At 37.9% G+C, this 18287-nt stretch overlaps 1 protein-coding gene across 2 annotated transcripts in view; it reads left to right on the top strand.

Annotated features, from left to right (window-relative positions):
- The first annotated feature begins 11860 nt into the window (after window positions 1-11860).
- The window catches only part of KIF5B (kinesin family member 5B), a 34903-nt gene continuing 28476 nt past the window's right edge, over window positions 11861-18287 (top strand). Inside the window, exon 1 of one of the 2 annotated variants that reach the window (XM_063303456.1) lies at window positions 11861-12244. In XM_063303456.1, coding sequence (XP_063159526.1) covers window positions 12119-12244 — 126 coding nt within the window. In that variant the 5' untranslated portion in view covers window positions 11861-12118. The remainder of the gene's footprint in view (window positions 12245-18287) is intronic. The other variant, XM_063303455.1, reaches the window with a different exon arrangement.

Consider the following 18287-nt stretch of genomic DNA (forward strand, 5'->3'; position numbering starts at 1 on the left):
TTTTAATACATCTAGTGCAGCCATTCTGGCTGGGGAATTCTGGGAGTTGAAGTCCACACCTCTTAAAGTTGCCAAGATTGAGAAACACTGATCTAGTGGATACCAGATTAAGGAACATGTCCTTCCTTCCTCCCTCCCGCCCTCCCTCCCTCCCTCTAAACACCCCAATATTCTGCTGCCAAAATCTGGTGGCAAATTGCTGCAGCCTTTGGATGAAAAATGAAACTTTTAAAAAATGTGTGGCTTCTGCCTGTAGCCAGAAAAAGTGTCCCTGTCCCCAAGCATATGTAGGGTTGCAGTATATCTCCGAGTACTTCATTAGAAAAATAAATGATGCTGCCATCACTAGTCTCAATTAGGTAACAGAGCTGGTTGCTACCCAAAAGGCTGTGAATAAACCTCTCTAGAGGAAAAGGCTGAAGAGAAAAAACAAAACAAAGCCCTACCTATTTCTGCTGTATTATTGTCTTTGGTCTTGTTTAAGATAGGGTTGGCCCAAGACATTTTGCTGTCTTAGATAAAGAACAAAATGGGCCCCTCTGTTAATTCCACATAAATAGGACAATTCGATTGGCACCTGACAGTTCTGGCAATGGGATAAGTCCTCTATCATGCTGAAGAAAACAGGTTAATTTAGGAAGTATAAGGCAGACTGTGGGATACAGAGGCATCTGGGGGGTAAAAAAAGTCAAGATGGAAGCCAAGACAGTACAACTGCAGCCATTTTGATTTTGTTGTCCTCTCCACCCCTCCCCCAGATGCCCCTGGTATTATACCACACATATGGCTCTTTCCCTCACCTACCACCCAAAAAACAAGATGAGACAGAGTCAGAAAGAATGGCTGGGAATTGTACTGTAAATGCTTCCCCTAGCATTTACTTCCTGATATAGTTGCTTCACTCTCCATAACTCAGAACTGGCCTGAGTTAAAGAGCTACTGATTCTATTAATAAGTGAGGTTTATATAAGTATAATCAGAGCTCCAGCACTATGCACATTTATCTGTAAGATCCAATGTACAAACTATACATTTTGTAAATAAATCTACTGCCTTGTTCAGCAACAATGGGTTTTTGGACAGCTCATGATTTTAAGACCATAAAATATAAAAGAATAAGAATATTATCTAGAACATTATTAAACCAAAATAGGAGTTTCTTATAAGCAAATATGCTCAGAGGTGGGCATAAGGAAGATTAACTGCGATAAATATGTAATTGGTATTATACATAGATTAATTAGTTCAATATACCATACGGCCAATGAGCCCCTGAAGTTATATTTCTCAAACAAATGCCACATAAGAGCTGAGATGTCTTGAAAAGCAATTTCCAACATAGGTCCACTATTTAAAAAAATAAATAAATAAGCCCATATCTTTACATTTCATGATCACCCTCTCAGTTTTTGACGGCTACATGTTAGGGGCAGAGCTTGTAGATTTAATATAGAGTACCTCTAACCTTCCAACATAATCTGAATATTTCACTGGGCATACCCAAAGCTTTAAGTAGAGTAAATGTAAAACAATTATCATATCCCAAAACTGTATACTTATTTCCATAGTAGTAATAAATGTTTTCATATGAAATGCCTTAATAAACTAGTGGAGAAGCAAAACATAGTATCTTGTAGCAGTTGTTCTGTTGCTTTCCATATAAATATTTGCAGTTTTTCAGATGAACTGAATATGGTTGAATGCCAAGTTGCTATGTATATCATTTATCAGATAATGATATTGCCATCTCCAAGATTGCTTTAATGCACCAATATGCACTCTACGGGAATATTTATTTATTTTATTCTAACATTGTTTATAATGGACTTCAGTCAGCAGTAATTTTCTGCAGCCTGACTGAAAAATGAATATTGCCTTATTGGCAGGCTTACAGTTCAGCAAAATAACCTCCGAAGTGATTGCTCATTGCTTTTCTCTCAAATTAAAATGTCCTCATTTCCAAAATAAATGTGCCCTCTTGGTACAAACTCCATGCAACTCATTTCATATCATCCTTCCCTAATGTGGTGCATTCCAGATGGATTGGCTATATTGACTGGGATTGTCAGAGCCTGAAATTACACACTTGAAAGCACCAGGTTATGTACTACGTTATCTTGAATGGAGATGATCCTGAATTTAAGACAATTTTCCACAACCAAGGAAGAACAGACACAGAGCAAATTATAATTACAGGGCTTGCCCAAGACTTCTTGCTTACCACAATGTGAAGAATGTCTGAAGAGGATATGTCCTCATGTCATCACCTCTATCTCATTGCCAACCCATTCCCTGAGGCTCTGCAAAGTCAGGTTTAGGTGTTCTGGTGTGAAAGTAGCGTTTTCCTTCTTTTCCCAGCACAAGGTCTCTCATGAGGACAACCTAGGACACATGAAGGAGAAGTCTTACTTTGGCTAGAGGACAACTGGAGGCCCAGCTTCTGCAGCTACCTTACTTAGGGCGTTTTATATCAACCCTTCAACCTAGAGTGCCCACTGCCTCAGAACAAGACTTTATTTCACATACACACAAACCAAAAACCGTTTTCTTAGACCAAAACACTGGCTCTTCCACAAGAGCATAAAACTGGACAATCACTAGATGGTAGCCAAGAGATACAGAACGTTCTTCTTGCTGCCACCTTGTGTTTGATCGGTCAGTAAACCTTTGATGAAAAAACAGGAAAAAATTGACTGGATGACATGCCTAGGGCATACAGGTACTGCTCAAACAAATGCTCTTTATGGCAATTGATGGCAACTTTTCCCTTGGCTGGTGATGTTGACCAGGACTGGAATTTCAGCCAGGAAGACCACTAATTGCTGCCCATTTTGTTTCACATGGTATAGCTGTACTGACAACCCTATACTGGATGTGCATTGTGTACACACTGTGGGGACAGACATTTTGCTGACATTTCCTCCTGGCTCCAGGACAGGAAAAAAGCACAGCAAAACCACTGTTTGGCTGAGCCCGCAGGCAAAACCTCTATACAATGCCCAGCTTCCCCATTTTGTCAACATAGATTGACAACTCCAGTGAAATAAATTCTAGTTATTCCCCCCTAACTGAATTCATATGACACAGTGATGTGTGCATATACATGTCTGTGGGTATACATCTGCCTAAAGCCACACTTCCCAAAAGGGCAGTTCCACGACAAAGTTAATTTACAAGCTTTAATTAATAATTACTGATTAAAAATTCATTGACTGTAAAATAAGGTATCTAATTTATAAAATAAATTGATCTTCATCTGCCAATAACAACCATTCTCTCTCTTATACAGAAACCTTGTATAACTCACTCACTGAAACACACAAGTGCAAACATTAAATCCTTTTGAGGATGCTTTGGTGGCACTTATGTCACATTAAAATAACCAGTTTAAACCTCACTTAAATAGCAGCATTAAACATGATATCATATGCTTGCTGTGCGTAATGTCTTGCTCAAGGTATCATGCTTACCACTGATTTAGTAAGAAACACACAACCTAAAGCAAATAGTCTTCTGATGTAGTATGAACCTAGTTATTATGATTTATTCATTAAAAGCTTTATTTGTCCAAAGCCAGCAGCTACTTTAAGCATCCACACAAAAATTGAAACTTCTTTCATTGCTGAAATCAACTTGAAATGCAACTTGAAATGCTAAAATGGGAATGTATTTATAGGAAAAAAAACCTTGATGTCAAGTCATTTGTTTTGCCAATGCCCTTAAAGCAGCCAGTCTGACCAAGAAAGTATAGGTTTATGCTGAAAACCCAAATACACCAGATCAGAGGTCCCCAACCCCTGGGCCGTGGACCAGTACCAGTCCGTGGCCTGTTAGAAACCGGGCCGCGCAGCAGGAGGTGTGAGCAGCAGTTGAGCGAGCGAATTTACAGCCTGAGTGTTTACAGCCGCTCCCCATCGCTCGCATTACTGCCTGAGTTCCGCCTCCTGTCAGAAAAAGCAAGCCCATTGGCTGCTATCTCCAAATGGCGCAAAGAAAAAAGAATAAAAGGTCAGGAAAAAGAGGAAGTGCTTGAATCATCCCGAAACCACCACCACCACGGTCCATGGAAAAACTGTCTTCCACAAAACCGGTCCCTGGTGCCAAAAAGGTTGGGAACCGCTGCACTAGATGAATCTAGCTACCAGATGCAGCCAATAATTTTTTATTGTGTCAGTCCTTCCTTGGCTTTCTATTTAAACCCTTATAATGTTTCATATCACAAAGAACTCATTTCAGTTCCAGTCAATCTTCTTACCTATGGTTCTGGTGGTACACACAATCATGCTAATTGGGCCCAAAGTAATCATTTTGGAGTTTCTGAATTGCCACCACTTTCTACAGGAAATTCTGGATATCAAGCAGGCAATATTTTTTTTTTAATCTGCTGAAAGTTTGGTATCTTTCCATTTTTCCTAATTAGATATTGGATGTTTTCACAACACAAGCAAGTCACTGCCACTGACCTTAGAAACACAAACTGTGAAGTCTGCTGTTTAAATTTGCAAACTGCACATTTCTAGAATCATGACATACAGTCCCAACCCAGTGATCATTTGTAAAGCTGAGAGCTTCAGCGCATATGGAGCTCCAAACCTGCAAAGCCCGATCCATTCAGTTTCATGGCTGAAAAATCTACAAGTACCCCAGCTTCATGCAAACACGACAGTATTTGCAGTATATACAATACAATATACTCTCTGAACTGTGGTGATTATATTTCATGGGATTTATAAAGAACAAGGTAAGGATATATCTTTATGATGTACTTCGTGAGAGTCTTATGGCAGACTCTTTCAAAGCATAGTGGCCTTTTAAAAGCTGTGTTCACGCCCTTAAATGATTGCTTATAGCATTTCTGTGGCTGTGTAGCATAGCAGTTCTGGCCATAGAACACTCCTCTAAGATTTACTGGCATCAGATTGGTAAACTTGTTGCAACATGACCTTCATCGGGAGCTGAAAACTTGTCTCACCACACTAAGTTGCTTTTAAGGAACCAAATTCCTAAATTAAACATACAAAGGCTGGGTTTTTACTCTATGCTAAGCCATAGGGTGGCTTTAACAGTGGTACACTGAAGCACAATTGTTAGGTAAGCACAACACATCAAGTTGTAACACAAAGGCGGGCATCCTGTGACACCAACTATACCCATAGCTCCACAGCAATCAATTTGTAGCCCCCATGCACTACAAGATTGAGCTGCTAAATTAGGTGGCCAAATGTCCAATTTTCAGTGGTATGATTTTACCTTTAAGAAAAAGACTATTAATGGGAGCAAGAGGCCTTTACCACACCAATCAGTCCTATTTCTACCTTTAAAACTGCAGCCCTCTCCAAAAATGCCTTGAATTTTGTCATTTTGCATCTGAATTTCAATGAGATGATTTCAATTCCCACTCTTGAAAAACTCAGAGGTTAGCCGCATCCCTCTGCTGGTGCTACCACTTCACCAGAAGAGCTCCTGCTACTCTCTAGCTGTTTGGGGAAGAATGAATTGGCCCTCAACCCAGTATAAGTTTTTCAGTTCCGTCATATATCATGATTTCTAAATCACAATAGCTAGGGTTGCACAACATTCTAAATTCAACTCAAACAAACCTCATTATTGGCGTAACACAACATGTGGATCATGCCAACCTTTCCAATGAAATTTCTGTAGATAATATCCACTAATGAATAGTCATGGTTATTTATGGTTCTGCACAATTGCAACTCATCAAAGTTAAACAAAGGTAGATAGAAATTAAAAATGTATAGGACCACAGATATAATTTTCACCCCATTACCTATAAAAAGGTTGTATAAAGGATAACCCCCGTTTCTAAAAAGTGAGGGGGATCATTTTCTTATTAGTGTTATGTTTACCTGGGCAAGTCCATTGTGAAAAAGTCACTTTTAAAACAATAGAATTCAAAACCAACACTGATTTACCTTAGAGTGCTTCTTCGCACTCTTGGAACAAATATCTATTTGTTCTTTGGTTTATTTGATCCAAATACCATTGCTGCCTCTGAAGTTCCACAGGAACTTCAAGGAATCAGTTTGGCTTCTAAGACAATACATTATTTTTATAGGAAGTTGATAAAACTGATTTCTGGAATAACTGAATATCTTGTAAACAGTGGACGGTTTCTTTAAATAATGTGAAATTGGTTTCTTTTGGTCTTAAAATGAGGTTAATACAAGTAACCATTTTTTAATGTGAATGTTAGCTAAAGGTTGGTTGCAATCACCTTGCTGTTGGAGATGGAGTTCCAATTAAGAGATGGATCATAAACTCATATAGTTTATTTTTTTATAAGAATTTTATTAAGTTTCAAAGCAAAGATAAAAGCTACAAAAAAAGAAAAAACTACAAAGAAAAAAGAAGAAAAACTAAAAAGATATGAAAAAACAAGATTTTTTTTCGAAGTTATAAAAAGATGTGACTTCCAACTTTTAACAGCAAGGATATACAAAAATTTTCCATAATCAATCACTTACTCTATATTAAACCAAAACCACATTATTTCTATAAATCATTCCACATTGGCACATTATAAAAATCATTAAGTACAGTTACTCCCTCCCCTTATATTGAAATAAAGAAAAAAAAGTTCATATGAACCTCCTAAACAACTTTCCCCCCCAAAAAGACAGTATTTATTTAATTATTCCCTTCCTACTACTATTCTATACATTTCTGTCTGTCATGTTCACCGTTTCAATGTGCTTGGTACATCGTAACGTTTCGCATGTCATTTGCCTGATACGTGTTTGATCTCGGGAGAGAGGAGGATTCCTCGTCAGGGAGTTGTTATCTGTTGGCCGCTGGGTTGGAATGTGTTTGGGTTATCTCATGTGTTCAAGGTTGCTTTCCCAGGATGTGTGGAAAACGGTTACCAGCACCTGGGAGGGGGGTGGTTGCTATGGCCGGTAGGGGGGAGGGATTACGTTTGGAGCCGAGGGTTTTTAGTTTGTATTTGGCGCGCTTTTAGTCATTCTCAGCTTTCTCTGTATCTGCCATAATTTCCCTAATAAATCAGATTTCATTTAAGTAACCTCTTGTGAGTCTGAGTGTTTGGGATAGGCAACCATTACACTGTCTACTATAATAAAAATCAAACTAAAAAGCACATACATTGTCTATTATACTTAACAGCACAACAATTTTAATAATCTTAATCTTAAACCTAAAACCAAAGCATTTTTCCCTAATAATCTTAATCCATATCCTTAAAAACAAATTACATCAGTCGAACCCTAAAAACAATCCAGATAAACATTCTTTAACCCTAATACCACTTCAAAATAAACCAGAGCATTTACATACCCCCACAATGTGCACAGAGCATTTTTCTTTGGAAAATCAAACAGCCCAACTGCCCCCCCTCAAAAATTCCAACTTCTCTTCAGAAAACCTCCCACACATAATGACCCCTTCTTTTTCATGACATTCCACCAGAAAATCAATTTCACTTGTTGCTTGCAGATCCCTCTTTCTCTTAACTTTCTCCAACTCCACTATCCGATCTTCATTCAGCATCTCAATAGAAATCCCAATCTCATTCTTAGAAGAAACATTTCTATCACTATTGAATTCCTCACTTTCATCCACTACATCCCCAACCAGATGACACATTTCAGACCCCATATTTTCCACAATGTCCTGAATGTCTTGCATAGAGCCAATTTAGTCAAGTAGTGGTTAAGGTGCTGGGCTAGAAACCAGGAGACTGAGAGTTCTAGTCCCACCTGAGGCATGAAAGCTGGCTGGGTGACCTTGGGCCAGTCACTCTCTCTCAGCCGAACTCACCTCACAGGGTTGTTGTTGTGGGGAAAAGAGGAGGAGGAAGGAGTATTAGGTATGTTCACCGCCTTGAGTTATTTATAAAAATAATAAAGGCGGGATAGAAAATAAAATAAAATAAATAAAATAAAAGCTTGATAGGAGTCAGAAAGATTCTGTTTAAAATCTTGGTGGAAGTCAGAAAAAATCTGTGTAAGATCTTCCATGTCTCACTCAGTAGATTATGGCGCCCCCTAGGAGTTTAACTAGTGAAAGCAAAGATATGGAAAGTTCCAGAGTGTGTTTACACAAAGTAAGAGATAAGCAGATAGTTCCTAAGGGAAAGTAGAAACAGAAAGCTGAAGGTTCAAATCTGCTGATTCAACATGTAGGAAAATGCTATTTAGTACAAAATAGTACAACATTTAGTACAAAAATAATAACAGGAAGACAAGTGTTTACTCCCAACCTTCTTTAATATTTGGAAGGAGAACAAAGTCCAAAACTTAAAAAAGAATTTTTAAAAAGTAATCCCAAAAATAACAATAAGCACCAAGAGAACCAGCTTCTCCTCACTGTAGAAAGCTTCTCTTAGGGTACGCATACTTAACAAAAATATAGATTTGGTGATTTAAAAATGAGGTAGCTGGTCCTAATGTCCCTTTAAGGCTACAGCGCAGCTTGGAAAATGGTGACGTCCCAGCCTCCCAGCTAGCTCTTACCAGTTGAATGCAAAACACTGTTTGTGATCTTCTGGCTACAAGCAGCCATCCAGAGGACAGATGGGATGATTTCAGGTGCTTTCCTTTATCCGGAGAACATTCCTGGGCTTCAGGAAAACCTGCCTGAACCCGAAATTTTTTTTCAGGCACAGCTGTTCAGTCTTCCATGTCCCCACCAGAAGTCCCATAAACTCATATAGTTTAGACTTGTCCTATCATTGCCAGAGTTAGGGCTAAAATCAGCAGTAATGAATCTTGTGGGTTACCAATGCATATATCCTTGGCTATATTCCAAATTATCTGGAATGTATCAACACATCAAAAATTGTAGACCTTTAAACCATGGGGCCTGTCTAAAATAATTATTATGCAACACTGGAAGAAGAAATCTACATCTAATCCACAGTAATGAACTTTTGGTATATGTCACCTTTTGAATTAGGTTTTTTCTTTTAGACAAGGAGGAAGATGTTTGAGCAATATGGTCATTTCTTTGGAATTGGAAAGTTGCAATTGGAACTTAAGTTTAATTGGAAATGTTAATTGCTGAATTGTTTTTAATTGTTGAAATTATTTTTATTATTAGTTTATGTTACTTTATATTATTGGTACTGTTCTAAGTACTTTTTCTTTTAATTAGTTCGATATATTTTTTTAAATTACTGAGATAACATACATTTAAGACATAAAAATTATTTACAAGCTTAAAGCCTGGTTTTGCACAACACATTACAGCAAACAACACTATATTATAGTTTAGCATAATGTGTAAACTAAGGCACTTATTACTCTCTTAGCTTAATCTACTTAATCAGTGCTTGCTGAAAAGATAAAATGATGGGGAGCAAGCATTAGCAAATATAACTCAATACAAATGCATGAATAAAAGAATTTATTTTTATGTCTCAAGTTTGTACTACCGCCCATCAACCCCCAAGGAGGGACTCTGAGTGGTTTAAGAATCTCTAAGTATTTTCTTCAGATGGATGTGTTATTTAGAAAATTTATCTGGGATAGTAGCGGACCAAGGCTTTCATTAGCTAAACTGAGATCTCTATTTGAGGAGGGTGGTTTTATGTGATTTGCAAATGTATCATTGGGTTTATATTTTATCAGCCATAAATATGTGGAACATCATGCTTTATGGGCTATGCTGAAAAATTATTACTTATTCCCTTTGTGGTCATGGCAAGTTCTTGGAACAACATATAGTAAAAAGATGTCCTGTTTCCAGGAATGCAGGCTGCAAGAAATCTTTGGGCCATACTGGGGCACAGTTTGGGTTTTAATAATGAGAATGATGAAAATTTAACTCTTTGGAAAAATCTATTTTGAAAATAAGTGGCAAAATGTTTTATTGGAAAGTATAGGCAGAGGCAGGAAAACTACTTGAAATCAATTATTATGTAATAATTATTGTAAGGATTTTTCCTGACTTCTAATTTAATTTGGCTTTCAGTGGCAGTATTTTCAACTTAAGCATGTTTTAACAGCTCAGTATGGGCTAGATGCTTTGACTGCTCCAAAGGCACCAGAGATGCTTTTCTATCTGATAGAATCCATGGCATAAGTTAAACACACAACGTATCTTTACTGAAAGTTGAGGAATATTTTTAAAGTGGACACTATTAAAATATATTAAACATGGACCAAAGAATTGGAATCTCCAATAATGCCCCATCAATAACTTCATATTCTTAAAAATGTTAAGATGGTATTTGCAAATGTGAGATTAAAGCTGATTCATCAAAAAAAATGTATTTTGAGTATATTGGACTCCCCAAAGAATGTATCTGAAAGGATGGACATCAGATTTTCTCTATTGGAGATGTAAGGGTTTATTGACTCATATGATATGGTCCTGTGGATTCTTTATATTTTTCTGGGGCAGCTTTTTAATGTAAGTAGATTTATTGGGGAATCTTTATATGTTAAAGACATTAATGTGATGTAGAATTATATACAAAAGCTCTGGAATCTGACTATTTATGAGGAATTATGTTTGTACTGTGTGGTTGTGTCTATAGGTGTGTAATAAAACAATATTGAGAAATTGGAAAAGTTATATTATTCCAGATATTAAGGATTGGCCTTTGGAAACGTGTAACCTATCCTGGAAAAGACAACACTTCCTTCTAATCAAAGGAAGAAGCAATAGGTTCTTTTCTGACTTAGATTTTATATTTTACAATATTTTTATCTGATTACAGTGTACTATTATATAATGTTTTTTGTAAACCAAACCTCCCCCAGGCATTAGGAGCTGACTGAACGGGAGTCTTCCCTGAGGTTTTTTTTTTGTTGTGTGCTGGGTTGCCATTTTAGATTTTGTATTTAGATATGGTTTGTTGTTAGGTTTTTTTCCTTGTTATTTATTGTGTTTATGTTGTACACTGCCCAGTCACACAGTTTGAGTTGGGTGGTCTTATAAATCTTGAAATAAAATAAAATAAGACTGCTGATTTTTCCTGGTGCTATATGAAGGTACTTCAGTACTGATTTGTGTAATTGTTATCCTATTGTTTCAATCCAAATTAAGATGTTGGGATGTATATTACTCAAAATGAGACATGCCTGGAGCAACCAATTAAGACCAAGGAACAACTAATTCAACCATAGTCAACTCAATCCTATTTTCTGGCTTCACTCGGAACAGTGAATCACACACCTCCACTGGCTGGGTTCACACAACATGGTAAGCTGAAATGTGACAGGACAGTTTAATAAGTCCTGCAAACAGAGATGCACCTATAAGGAGTTTGGGTGCCATGATCCAGCAGTTGACCATATAATTTACATACCAGGTAAAGTCTCCTGGAGGCAAGCTGAACGCATGGAAACACGTATTCCTGGCCACAATAAAAAAGTGGATTGTTATTGCCTTCATTGGGCAATGTTTATTCAACTTTCTAGTTAGTCCTGGGATTCCCTGATGGTCTCCCACCCAAGGACGAAGCCGGTGCTACGCCGATTAGCTTTTCCGAGATGAGCCAGTCAGCTTGGGGCTGCAGAACGTCCAAAATTCACCCTCTCCCATTTCCAGCATCTGAGCCGCCTCCCGGCTTTCCCACAGCCGTCTTCCAGATTTCCCTCCTTGAAACACTGTGCGCCTGCGCATTAATATCCTCCCTGCTCGAATCTCCGCTTTCCCGTTTGCCCATCACGCGCGTTGCGGTCCAGCCCCGCCCCCGGCTGATGGAGTCCCCTGCCTGAGTTGCCGGCTTGCTTCAATTCAGGCTGAAAGAACACGGAGCCGTTTCCGCGCCTGCGCAGAGAGTGAGAGGGCGAAGGAGCCGTTGGCGTCCCTGCAGAGGGTGACGTCACTCCTCCCAAGCCAGCTGTCAACTCCGCCCCCACCCAGAGAAGGGGAGGACTCGGATTCGCCGGTTGCGGGTGCCGCCATGGCTGCCATATTGGAAAGGAAGTGAGTGCAGGAGGCAGCGGCAGGGTAGGGGCGGAAAAGCTCTTCTTCATTCGTAGTGCGGCGGAGGCCGTAGGTCCCCCTCTTGACCAAGGAAAAGATAATTCGGCGGTGGATTTGGGAGTTGAGCGGCACGGGAGTTTGACAGGCGGCATCCCAGGGGGGAAACGGTGGCGGAAGCGGGCGGCGGCGGCTTTGGCCTAAGATGGCGGACCCGGCGGAGTGCAACATCAAAGTGATGTGTCGCTTCAGACCTCTCAACGATTCGGAGGTGCTGCGAGGCGACAAGTATATTGCCAAGTTCCAAGGCGAAGATACCGTCGTCATCGCGGTGAGCGGAGCGGAGGGGCAGGGGACAGGAAGAGTCCCTTTGGGAAGGGGGCGAAATGAAAGAGGGGTGGCGCCGAGGTCTTCAGGTTCCCCCGAAGGCTTGGGCACCGATTGGAGGACCGGGTTGTATTGTTAAGGGTGCCGGAAGGTGACGGTATCGGATGGTTTGGGAGTGGAAAGCTGGAGTGGAAAACCGGAGCCTGCGCCCTGGATGAATGGGGGTGTGAGGGACCTGGAGGTGGGACTGCCCGAGTAGGGTTGCGGGAGCAGGAGGGAAGGGCTAGACGGAGCCTGGGCTCCCATGGGGGCCAGGAAGTGTTTGTTTAAGAGATTGGGCCCGAGCTGTGAGCTCTCCCTCCTCGCACGTACACCCGAAGAATTCGAGCAACTGTGAGCTTCTTGGCCATGGTCTCTTCCACGTTTTCAAAAAAGGTAACAAACTTAAACGAAATCAGTCACTTCCATGTTGTAAGCCTTATTGTGCAGAGCAACTGAACTATTCAAAAACATGGAAACAAAACCCACTGGCGAGACTCTGTGTTCACCGAGTATTGAAGGGCTCCCTTGTGCGGGTATGAAGTCTGTGGTAAATGCATGTTAGGAGCAGTGGTGCGGTTATCTAACTCACTGTTTGTCCAGCAAGTTAGTTGATAGCAGCTGACACTTTTGTAGTAAGGATAGATTTCTTATCCCAACAAGTTCTTATCAAAAAATCACTGAATAGCAAACTTGAGGAAACTCACATAAATTACATTAATTTAACAGACTGTCAAGCAATATTGAACAAGTAGAATTAAAGTACAGCCTGAATCACGTTAATAATGTTATTGGTGTTTGCAGAAAAGCATTTAAGAATTTAGTGTCATGAAAATATGCACACATGGGAGAGAAATATTAATGCTGAGCCTCTGGTAGGGTTTATGCTAGACTCTTAATGCTTGTGGAATTGGCATACTGGAATATCTCACCTCATATTGCAGGTTTTGTCAAAAACATGCATGTTTATATATGGAGGATAAGCTTTATGTTGTTATTGAACCAGTGCTTGATGCGGAGTTCATTCAGAACTGAAAATAAGGAGAAAGGTTTGGGAAAAAATAAAACATATGACTAGTTTGACTATTCACTTTACAACAGCTCTGTAATAATTACTATTTATGTATAATAGTTTTCTTTTTGATAAGAATTTGCACTTTAAAACTAACTTCTTTTTCACTCAAACAACAGATGAGCCTTATTTAATCATGTGTTATGTCCTTTTTGGATGAATTGTAACAAATAACATCTGGAAGTCCTTTCTAGAATTGGGTCTGATTAAATTTTATGGCTTATTCTAATTAACTTTCTATAGTGAGGTTTCGTGAAAATGTTACTTTTTATGAAGAGCTGAAAAGAGTAAGTTGAATAAATTGTTATCTTGCTATTCAAATAAAACTTCCCCTGGTGATTTACACAGACCCGCAACTAGGGTCTTCGTCACCCAGGGCAAACATGGGTTCCCCGCCCATTTTGGCGCCCCCTCAGCGCTCATTTTGGTGCCCCCCAGTGCGACACCTGGGGCACATGCCCCGCTTGCCTCCCCTAGTTGTGGCACTGGATTTGCATAGTATAAAAATACAGTAAGATACAATAAAATATAGCAACAATGGGACGGGAAAAAAACAGCAAAAAGCAGTATTAAAAAAATCAGCTGAGCATTTGAAAAGCTGCTTAAAGATCTAAGGAAATCTGAAAAAATGGGACTATTGGATCCAAGTAAGTCTCTGCAGGAAGGGCATTTCAGAGATGCATTCTGGTGAAGTCACTGAAGAGATTTTCCTTTCAGTTTATTTTATTCAATTTAATTCAGATTTATTCAATTGCCACCCATGACACATCAATTCTTTATGGCAGCCTTCCCTATTTGTTGTAAATTATTATTTTCTTTGTTCCAGAGCAGTAGCTGGGACTGAAATAGCCACAGTATATAAAGCTAGGTTGCAGAATTTGGTTTAAAGCTTCCAGGACTGTTTCTCTCACTTGGAGAAGTAATATGCTATTGTTTTAGAATCTTTGTCCCAAGCTTCACAGTATTTTAAAAATCAATACCATTTTGAACTGTGCTTGGAAGTGATGGAGGAGGAAGTACAGGGTTTTTGAGAGATGAGGATATGCTCCAAGTCATAAACAGGTCTGAAGGCCTAGGAGAAATAAGGAGAAATAATGAAAAACCTTGTTTTTCCCAAGTGGTTTGAAATAAACTTTTTTTCTTCTGTTTTCTTCCATATTTTTCCTGGTTTTTCATAGTTATAATCCTAGTCTATCAGTATCAAAATTACACTTTCAATTAATTATTTGGATAGTCTTCAAAAGTACGCTGGGTATAATGCATTACAGGCATCTAACCTTGGGGCTATAAGAATTGAATAATTTGAGGTATGCCATCTTTGTCTAAGAGTCAGTTTGGTGTAGTGGTTAAGGTATCAGGCTAGAAACTGGGAGGTTGAGTTATAGTCCTGCCTTAGGCACAAAGCCAGCTGGGTAACCTTGGGCCAGTCCCTCTCTCTCAGCCCTAGGAAGGAGGCAATGGGAAACCACTTCTGAAATACCTTGCTAAGAAAGCTGCAGGGACTCATCCAGGCAGTCTCCCAGAATCAGACATGATTGAACAGATTTAAAAAAAACCCTTTGTCTAGAATGGGATATATTTGGCACAGTAAATAAAAAGTAAGAAGCTTGGCCATGTATGATTTGTAGAAAAATATAGAGAAATTTCTGTAATACACAAAGCTTCAAGTGTCACAGGATATATTTGTACATATTAGGACATTACTTTTTCCCCTGAGCCTCACAATTTACAGTATGTATACTAAAGAATAGGTTATAGGAAGGATTATGATGTAATCTTAGCATTGATTAGAATTGTATGTATAATTGCTGAGAGGAAGATCGAAAGCCTCTTTATATATATTTATATTTACATACACCTTCTGTTCTTTTCTTTTCTATCTCTTTTTCTTTGTCTCTTCTCTTTTCCTTCTTTTTTCTTTTTCACATTTACTTACAATATTTTTTTCTTTGAATATATTTCTTATGTATGTAAAATCTTCTAATAAAAACCATTTTTTAAAAAATTACAGCATGTATACTAACTTCCCAGAAAGGTTTATTTTTTGTTTGTTTTGGATACATGAGCTGCTTTATCACATCTTTTCGTCTTTTCCTTATTGGTTCAAACAGTCTACTCTGGTTTCACTGTGAATAGACTATAATTGTAAAACAGGAGCTGTTAAGAAGGAAGTAAAAATAAGCCCCAGCCCTGATGGAGAGACCTGACAAGCAGTTAACTTGCTGTGTGGAATAAGGATGCTTTGAACAAATGAATGAGGGGTATTGAAATATAGGCTACCTGTCACATGCAAGCAGCTTAGTAAGGACAGCACATCTGTATTTCTCTAATAAACCTCTGTGTTTAATATAAAATACAAAAATTGACCTTGAAAGTGAATTTCACATACTGAAATTTACTGAAGAAGTTACACAAGCAGAATGTGTTTCTATAATACATACATTTTGCTAATAATGGTCATGTTTGCTCTGAAAGGTTAGTTCAGATATATTTATGTCTGTCTCAATAGTGAAATGTTTCAGGTTTCTCAAGGTATATGTTACAGTAGGGCCATAATATAGAAAGTTTTTTTGGAGCTTAGTTTTTAAAATGTTCAAGTCTGCTAATTATTTTGCATGGCACATTATTTGTGTTTTATGTGCAGTGCGTGAAAATCAGGCCCGTGCGCGCGCGCGCACACACACACACACACACACAATGGTTTTTGATAAACAGAAGTGTTTGTGTGAATGTGCCTTCAAAATAGTTTAAAATTGGATGCATGGAGCTTTTTATTTCATAACTGCTGGTAGTCCACTGTTTTTATTTGACCTCGTAATGAACAATTATTTTTGGTGCCACACCCCTAAGTCTACTGACAGATGCCATGGGTTTTGTTTTTTGTTTTTGGCTGCTTTTAAGTGATTCCAAAATCTGATGTGATGAATGGATTTTTTTCATGAGATCTCTGCAAAACATGAAGACATGCTTCATGCTGGGTAAATCAATTGAAAGAATTATGGTTACTGCTTGTCACTATACATGTGAATCCAACTTGTCAGAATAAGCCAGGTAGTTCCTTAAAAAATGAAAAAAAAATGAACTTGTTTCAGACTAAAGGCTGCCATCAAATATTCTTTTCTCACAACAATTAACTAAATACCTAGGGAAAAGTCTGTAAACAGAACATGTGGGCAGTTACACTTTCCCATGTGTTCCTTACAGCTGGTGTGAAAAGCTTGTTGATCTGATAATGGAAGAAATATACAGCAGTCAGGATTAATGGTCATGGAAAACTTTCGACTGTCAGACTCCCATGATGTCATTAGATTAGGAAACTTATATCATAGGCAATTTTACTTTATAACTTTAATAAAGTTTAATGTGAGTTAAATAAATACCAGAGCTATGCATGCATTGAGCATATATGAGCATAGCACCTCTCTTTAATGAATGAACCAGTTTAAGTGTCTCTTAAAGCAGCAGCATTTTTTTTTTCAGCCTCTCACGGAGCCTGGCTGGATAGGCCTTCTGTCCTGTTGGTTTAAATTGTAGTAGAAACCAACAAAGAATGCAATGATAAACTTTTCTTTAATATTGCTATCAAACTCTCACACTTCTCTAAATCTAATTTTATAGCTTGTAATTTTTTTTCATTAAAACAAAACAAAACAAAAGAAATAGAAATTGTTTATAAACTTGTAGTGATTAGAAACAAGTATTGTCTCTAGAAATTGAAAAGCTCTAATATATATGGACACAACATATTTGTATTCAAATCAGTAAACTGCATTTTTAATTCTCTTCAGAATTAATACTACTTGTTTGGGCTCTTGTGTACTAGTACAAAACAATAGATATTGCAGTATTTTTTTATGAATATAGTGGTTTTTGTGAAATCAGTGTTGTGACTTAAAAGCTCTTTAATAGAGTTTATAATAGGGTTAGGGTATACTCTGTGTGATAAGAATATCTAAAAGTTATTTTGAACCAAAATCATATATGGCTGTTAAACTTACCGTTTGTTTACTGGGTTGGAAATAATACAGTTTCTGAATGTATTACCTTCTTGAAGCAACCTACTGGAAACAATCCCCAACTGGTATCTGTTAGAACTATGCAATATTATAATATCATATCATATATCTTTGCTTATCTCTTTAGGAGTGTTGAGTACTGGCCGTCTTTAAACTTTGAAAGCAGGAGGATCATTCTGATTTGATTGTTTTTAATGTAAAATTAGCATAGTATATTACAATTCTTAAAAAGCTCTTGTTTTATCAGTTAATATATTCCTGTATTACTTTTCAAGTACATTTTAGACTGTTCACTACTTTAGCATCCAGTGCCTTTATATTTCAATCTAGTAATGGAAGCATCATCTAGTATGATATATTTGTCATTTCAATTTTTTTTAGTTGTGCCTTTGAATGGCAGAATAATTAATAAGCAAAAGCTGCATTGCATTTGAAAGGCCTGGTGTGTTTGAGAAACAGGCAAAAAATAATACAAAATTAAATTGAATAATCTAATTATTCAAAGCTAAAATTAATTTAGTTTCAAATTATCTTGGATCCCTGCATCTGTTCTGACATTTTCAGAGACATTCCTGAACAGTTTTAAGGGTTAAATCACTGCTTTTCAAGCATTGCCTGAACAAAACTCTGGTCATCATGCATATATATTTATTAAAACTGACATATTCTCAAGCGTTGGGTAAAAATAACCACCTTGAACATTACCTCTTTTTTTGCTGGCACTTATTATCAGTTTCATTATTATTAAATGTACAGCTTGAAAGAAAATGAAAATCTTTTCAAGGAACAGTATGAAGTTTAGCAAAACAAAGGATTTTTGTTCCAAACATTAGAGGTGTACAGTATAACCTATGACCCAAAATTATTTGGAATACCATAAGGTCTGATCTAGCTGATTTGTAACTTTGCTTTTATGACTA

This window comes from Candoia aspera, chromosome 4, assembly GCF_035149785.1.
Source record: "Candoia aspera isolate rCanAsp1 chromosome 4, rCanAsp1.hap2, whole genome shotgun sequence".
Lineage (NCBI taxonomy): Eukaryota > Metazoa > Chordata > Lepidosauria > Squamata > Boidae > Candoia > Candoia aspera.